Below are 7,333 nucleotides of genomic sequence, written 5' to 3' on the forward strand. Positions count from 1 at the left end.
CAGGGATCAATCTTTGGTCTCCTCGGAGAGAGGTCACTACGCTAGCCACTACGCTCGTGTCTTGCACGCGATAAGTTTCTCGCGCAATGTGTAGTTGAGGCGAACACAACCTGTTTTTCCATTGATTTTTCAAAGGGTTTTTCTTCTGTTTTTATAGGCTTTTTCTTTGTTTTTTATTTGGTTTTCTTTTTTCTTCTTCATTTTTGTTTGGTTTTCTTTTTTCTTCTTCATTTTTTGTTTGGTTTTCTTTGTTCTTCTCCATTTTTGTTTTTCCTTTGTTTTTTATTATGTTTGTTTTTTTGCTTTCACTCTGCATTTTCGTGTATGTCAAAAACATTTTTTATACACGTTGAACATTGTCTGAATGCTTGTTCAACATTTTTCAAATACTTGTTCAATCTTTAGATATTTATTCGATACTTTTTAAGTACTCGTTCAATATTTTTTAATAGCTATTCAGTATTTTTTCACATGCTTGTTCAACATTTTTAATACCTAATCAACATTTTCAAATATTTTGTTCAATATTTTTCATATACTCGTTCAACATTTTTCAAATACTTATTCAACATTTTTAATACTTAATCAACATTTTTCAAATACTTTTTAAATATTTTTAATACTTATTCAACATTTTTCAAATACTTGCTCAACATTTTTGAAGTGTTTTTTGTAATATATAAAGTATAAAAAGTACAAAAATAAAGCCAAATTGAGAACATAAAACAAATAAAAAAACAAGCAAACTGTGGCCTCCTACTCAGATGGGCTGGCCCATCCAGGGCTCCCCCGACACGAGAGCTCCCCCTCGTCTCGCTTAAGGCGAGAAATAAGGGTGCCCGCTCGACCCAGGCTGACACGCTGAAAACTGCCGACTCGACTGTTCCTAACGGGTCTGGCCGAGGAGTGCTTTAAGTTACATGCGAGCGAACATATATATGCGGAAATGGGTCCTCGTGTTAGAGTTGCCCTTGGATCTCTTCATTTGGATCGGAAAAGTCAGAGCAAGACAACTACTTTCTCCATTCCAAAATAGATGCCTCAATTTTGTACTAATTTTAATACAAAGTTGAGTCATCTATTTTGGATGGAGGAAGTACTATATCACCAAATCATCCAACCTACCCCAAAAAAACCAAATCATCCAACCTTGGAAAGATCCGCAGGTTATCCAGAAGGACGAATCACCAAACAAACCAAAGGGACCAGCCCGGACCCCCCACCCATCCACACCTCCAGTTGACCGGTGTGCCCCCACACGCCAGATTCGCGTCAGGCCAGGCCCACTTCCCTGGCCCGAAAGAGGGAGCCCCACTCTTTCCGAATCCCACGAACCAAAGCGGAAAGGAAAGGCCAAAATATTTGGACCCTTTCTTTCCCCTTCCCTTCTATTCCTCACGCTTTTTATCGCAAAAATCTCTCTCGCCCCGCACGCGCCGGCGCACCCAAAACAGAACCCCCCATCACGCGCGCAGCCCGCCGCCGTCGCCGACGAGCGCATTTGCCGCCTCCCCCCTCCCATGGCGGAGGGATCTTCCAGGCGAGTGCGCCGCCCTTCTCCGCTCCACCCGCCGCGCTCCCCTGGTACGGTTCGGTTTCTGATGGGTCTTTTGTTTCGGATGTTGGTTTTGGTCGCAGGAGTTATCCCTTCGGGGGAAGCTTGGTGTTGGACGACCCGGACGTCGTCGAGGTGCCGCCGGAGGTCGCCGCTGGATGGAACTCCGTCAGCCAGAAGCGGAAGCGGGCCCAGGTGATGTGGAGCCTGGAAAGGCGGCTGCCTTTTTAAGTACTTTTTTTTTCCTCTGTCGAGCTGTCGTGGACTGTTCGATGCTCGATGGTGAAATCCCAACCCGCACGCATGGTGTGGTGAGGATTAGGGTTGCGATGCATTTTTGGTGCCGTAAGTTTAAACGTATTATCTAGGTTATGTTCGAATTGTTTGTATGATGTTTGCATGATCTGTACAAGTTCAGTTATAGTTTCAGGTGGCTGGTCCCAGTCCCACGTTTCTGACTGTCCGATTGAGTATTGTACTGGTTCGAATGAATTTTGTATGATTGTTCCTTCGATTAGTAGGATTTTTGCCTCAATATTAACGGTTGGCATAAGCTGTGATTTCTGTCCAAGGTAGTAGGATACTGAGGCATATCATCAGAAATACTACTTCATGGAAGGTAGTAATATGCCCCAGCATCCTCAGTAGTCAGATGAATGTGAAGCGATAGGGTGTCATCTGACTTTTCTTTTGACAAACAGTGATTTGACCGTTTTTATGTTTCATGGATTTACCTCTTGCAAAACATTTGCAATTTCTGCAGCTGAGTATAGCCAACTCTCTTTCTAATACTCACATCCGTTTGTAAATACTCCTAGATGACATTTAGACATCTCACGATTTCCAACATTCATCTTTGCATTAATTTTTGTAGGCACATGTTAGTAGAGAATTATGAACTTTTATAGCATGCACATATTTCTCATGAAAAATCTAACGGTATTAGTTTCAACTTAGCAATCTAAATATTCTAGTAATAGCAATCTAAATATTCTAGTAAATGCGCATGTGCAATGCACGTTGATATCATGTAGGGTATTAATTGAGAGTTAAAAAAGGTGACATTAATTGCATGCTGATGTATTAGGTAGGATATGTTTTTAGGGAAGGTAGTATTAATTGCACGGTTTGTGCTAATGTTAATATTTGGTATGATAATGATTGCACGCTAAACATGTTGAGTACTCACCATTGGAGCAATGTAGGTCATTAGATGCACATGGTTTGATGGCCGAGATTAGTTGGATCTGCCCCTTTGGGTCTTTTTATATTGGTATATAACTATATATAGTAGATGATACATTATCCCTGTATGAACGAACTAGAGTCTTGTTATGTGGCTTCTTTTTGTAAAGAGCGCCACAGTGCCTAACAGTTATGCTGTTAGTTTTATGTGGGAAAGTTAGTCTCTATCAATAAAAGAAGAATCAACAATACATACACAAATGTAAACAAAACTACAAGAACATCAACTGGAAACCAAATGAGGCTGTCATGTTTCTCTCGCTTTGCCTTTTGCAAAATGCATGGCAATCTCTCTTTCTTTCTCTCCTGCCCCCACAAAATCAACATAAGTGCGTGATCGCATTGTATAATGTGGGAGTGCAATGGTTGGCATTTCTTTTAGTCTTCAAAGAAGTTCATGCTGTGAATGTACCACACAGCCTCTTTTTTTAACCGTCACATGTTTAATAAACAGGTTGCTCCTCATGAAATAATCGAACTTGATGCTGATGATGATCATGACGGAGTTACAATCATTGATGCAAAGACATCAGATTACAAGAATAAACAAGCTGTTGGTCATCCTGTAAATTGCTGGAAGAATGCAAAGGTGGGTCCTTTGCGTACTTGCTTACTTTTGGTGCCATTGGTTTGTGCAATCTACCATTGATTGATACATGCTTCTCTGTTGGAACACTCAGATTGGCTTGGCGGCCGAGGACATTGCTTGCCCAAGTGCTATTTCTGCCAAAGTTGTTTATCCGTGGGATGCCCTGGGAACTTACTATGGAGGTCCCAAACTTCCAATTTATGGCTTGCCTACGGATTTTGCTGGCCCAAGTTCTTTTGCTTCTTATCCATGGCAAAGCGTAGGAACTTACCATACAGGTACATTGCCTCCAGCTTATTTTGATGATGTTTTGGGGGCAGTTGGAGAGGAACACTACGCTTATGATGAAGATGATTTCAGTAACTATAGTTACAACACTCCTCTGATGGAAAACGATAGCAGCTTTAACTTGAATGTGGATCATTACGGCTTTCCACCTAGTGTGGGGTTGTATTTACCAAGGGGACATGTGGCCCCTGCTGATTCAACGCAGCAGCGGCAGCAAGTTAAGATTGTGGAAAGTGAAATTGAGGAAAAGTATAAGGCATTTAAGCAGTTTGATACTGTTGGTGACCACAGTGATCACTTTTATTTGAAGTTTCGGACCGTGAAGAAGGTAGTGCTTTGTATTCTGTTGATGCTCTGTCCGCATTCCATCTTCTTACTTCAGTACTAAGTTGTCACTTTAACAGCCATCAAAGGACTGGGTGAAGAGAATTCAGCATGAATGGAAAGTTCTAGGGAAAGATTTACCAGGTAAGGGACAAAATATTTATGGTCTATTTGCCAAAGACGTTGCACATTTCTTCTATTGCCTTTCCTTTCCTCCCTTTGTGCGTCCACAGCGAGTGTACTGGCGATTGATGTTTACAACTACATTTGCATGTTTGAAATGACATCGAGTTCAGGCTAGCCAAATGTAACCTTTTTGGATATAATTTGGCAACTAACATGGACTCATGGAGTACAGTGGTTTCATGTACTGACTGCTAGTTTTCTCCAAATTGAACAGATACAATATTTGTAAGAGCTTATGAGGATAGAATGGACCTGCTTAGAGCTGTCATAGTTGGGCCTGCAGGCACTCCTTACCATGACGGGTTGTTCTTTTTTGATGTCTATTTCCCTTCCCAGTATCCATGTAAACCTCCTGTAAGTATTCTTTGATGTCATCTACACACATAGTATAGCTCATTCTTCATTTCTCTCTCTATTCGAAGCATGGATGTGAGAATTTGAGATGTATATATGTGACTATTATTTTCAGCAAGTGAATTACCGCTCTGGAGGTCTGCGGCTTAATCCAAATCTCTATGCCTGTGGGAAAGTCTGCCTTAGCCTCTTAAACACATGGACTGGTAGTGGGTGTGAGATGTGGAACCCATCCACTTCAACTATGTTGCAGGTCCTGGTCTCCATTCAAGCCTTGGTGCTGAATGCTAAACCTTATTTCAATGAACCTGGTCATTCGATGTATGCTAACACACCCCTTGGGGAGAAGCAGTCCCTGGCTTATAATGAAGAGACTTTTCTGCTATCCTGTAGAACCATGCTGTATTCTCTTCGCAATCCACCAAAGGTATGAATATCTATACACTGGTGCTATGTTTTCCTTTTCTAGTTTTCTGGATGTCAGAAATGTCTCACTATCCCTGGTGTTGGATACACACTTCATTTGGCTGACATATGATGTCACACGGTCAGCACACGCACCATCCCAGCAGTTAAATGGTTTGCCCGCAATGTTTTGTACCAGCGCACGCCGTTCACACAAGGATGGCTTGAACTGTGGGCCTCATCATTTTTTTTTGCATTGGGTACCAACTTTTCAATTCTGTTCAAATGATTTAGTGCCCCGGTGCTCCGTATGCCATGACGCGCTACAAGAAGTTCTAAACATAGACGCCCCCGCCCCCGCCCCCCAACACACACACTTTCGCACCCCTTTCCTCTGTTACAAACCAGTACCGATCTCTTGGAGGTTTATCTGTACCTGAGGACAGGTTCTTAGCTGCTTGCTTGATTGGCACAATCTGTGCAATTTTATATGTTACGTTTGTTCATCTCCTGAGAGCAGGTTGTTAATTTTTTATGGTAGAATCCATGCATTTTTTAGTTTGAATCTCATTGCTTAAGGCCAGGGTTTTTTAGTTTTTTTAACCATCTTTGAGGACCAGCTTAATTGATACCTTACGTATTAGCGTGTTTTTTCACATTTCCTCTGTACTTTGACAAGGCTTGGTGCCTTTCTGAACAAAATAGCAATAGGGGTAAAATCCAACCACGTACGGCTGTAGGATGCAGCACAGATTACCTTATTTTTTTGAGGAACAATAATTTTTTTTACCTTCTGAAGCAAAATAGCGCTGACAACCATCCCCAGGTCTCACCTGGTCAGATTTTTTTTAGGGAAACCCGGTTAGAAATATTTAATCGTGCAAACAAACAGATGTAATGTCTGAAACGGTAACTCAATAGGAGGTCAAAGAAAAATGTGTCATGGACAAAAAGTAGCCAGGATCCAATGGTTACCATAACATGCACAGGCATAGCTAACAACATGGCAGGAAATCTGCACATGATGTCATACAATTTCGTTTGTGAAGAATGTGTTTGGTGAACCAGTTGTGCTGTGTATGATCTACTCCCTCTGTGCCAAAATGTAAGAGGTATTACGAAGACTATTCATGCATTTGACCTGGCTACAACATTTTGCAGCATTTTGAGCACTTCATTGGTGGACATTTCCGGAAGTATGGGCGTGACATCCTCGTAGGATGCAAAGCTTACATGGGCGGTGCCCAAGTTGGATGCCTTGCTGGAGACGGAGTGCAAGATGTTGACGAGGGTGACAAAAGCTGCTCACAAAATTTCAAGTGCTCGCTAGAGATATTATTTAAGGGTCTCATTAACGAATTCACTGATTTAGGAGTAGCTTGTCATGAATTCCAGGCCCAGATTGTGAACTCTGGAGCTGCAGCAGACACCACATTAAGGCTATAAGTTATAGGTGATCCCAAGGATCATGTTGACCAAATTTTGTTTTGAAATAAACATATAGTCATTGGTTCTATCGTCGGAAATATGACAGGCGTAGTCCGTGTGAATACCTCCCTTTTCCCACCGTTGAGCTAGTGCCAACTCCAACCGGCCTAGGCAAACAGACGTAATTTTAGGGACCTCCTTTTCAGCGCCTTAAGCGCCTTTTTTTTGAGGTGTCTTAAGCGGAAAATCCTATTCGCCGCTCGCTTTGGCGAACTGTTGAGCGATGGCACAGAGCAGCGCAGCTAGCGACAGGCATTGGCCGGCCCACTTACACATAATGTGTCCAACCGGTTTTGGGAACCTTCTAGAAAGTTCCCTGAACCGGGTTTTTTCCTGTATCGTTTTTTTCTGGGTTTTTTTTGGCTTTCTATTTTTTTATTTCTCTTTTTTTTTCTGTTTCTGTTTCTTTTTGATTTTTACGTTTTTTGTTTTTCGTTTCATTTTATTTTTCAAGTTTATTTTTCTTTTTCAGAACATGTTTGCAGTTTTACAAAATATTTACGATTTTCTTTTTTATTTCTTTTTCTTTTCTTCTCTTCCTATAAAAAATTTTGATTTTTTTTAATTTTGTTCATGTTTTCAAAAAATGTTCTCAAAATTCGAAAATTGTTCTCATTACAAAAAAGTATAAAACTTTCAAAATTCAGAAAATGTATCGGATTTCAATTTTTTGTTCACGTATTCAAAAAATGTTCGCGCTTCCAAATTTGTTCAGGATTTTTCAAAATTGCTCGCCATTTCAGAGTATGTTCTCAAGATTTAAAAAATGTTTTGTGCTTTAAAAAATTGTTCGCGGTTCCAAATTTGTTCAGGATTTTTCAAAATTGTTCTCCATTTCAAAATTTGTTCTCAAGATTCAAAAAAAGTTTGGGAATTGAAAAAAAAATGTTCCAGCTTTC

General features: G+C 40.8%; 1 protein-coding gene across 1 annotated transcript; it reads left to right on the forward strand.

The window, feature by feature from the left end:
- The first annotated feature begins 1,352 nt into the window (after nucleotides 1-1,352).
- Nucleotides 1,353-6,460, forward strand: LOC125544568 (putative ubiquitin-conjugating enzyme E2 38). Its single transcript, XM_048708301.1, has 8 exons — nucleotides 1,353-1,540; nucleotides 1,639-1,750; nucleotides 3,255-3,389; nucleotides 3,481-4,005; nucleotides 4,082-4,145; nucleotides 4,402-4,541; nucleotides 4,657-4,968; nucleotides 6,108-6,460. Exons 1-8 carry the CDS (start codon nucleotides 1,521-1,523, stop codon nucleotides 6,390-6,392), a joined length of 1,593 nt encoding a protein of 530 aa, XP_048564258.1. The 5' UTR covers nucleotides 1,353-1,520; the 3' UTR covers nucleotides 6,393-6,460.
- The last annotated feature ends 873 nt before the right edge of the window (nucleotides 6,461-7,333 follow it).

The sequence above is a fragment of the Triticum urartu genome, chromosome 3 (genome assembly GCF_003073215.2).
Source record: "Triticum urartu cultivar G1812 chromosome 3, Tu2.1, whole genome shotgun sequence".
Taxonomy (NCBI): domain Eukaryota; kingdom Viridiplantae; phylum Streptophyta; class Magnoliopsida; order Poales; family Poaceae; genus Triticum; species Triticum urartu.

What these genes read in the sequence shown, in the direction of transcription:
- LOC125544568 (XM_048708301.1), top strand. Translation starts at nt 1,521, where the DNA reads ATGGCGGAGGGATCTTCCAG. An exon ending in ATGGCGGAGGGATCTTCCAG is followed by an intron (nt 1,541 to 1,638) that starts GCGAGTGCGCCG and finishes TTTTGGTCGCAG; the next exon opens with GAGTTATCCCTTCGGGGGAA. An exon ending in AGAAGCGGAAGCGGGCCCAG is followed by an intron (nt 1,751 to 3,254) that starts GTGATGTGGAGC and finishes TTTAATAAACAG; the next exon opens with GTTGCTCCTCATGAAATAAT.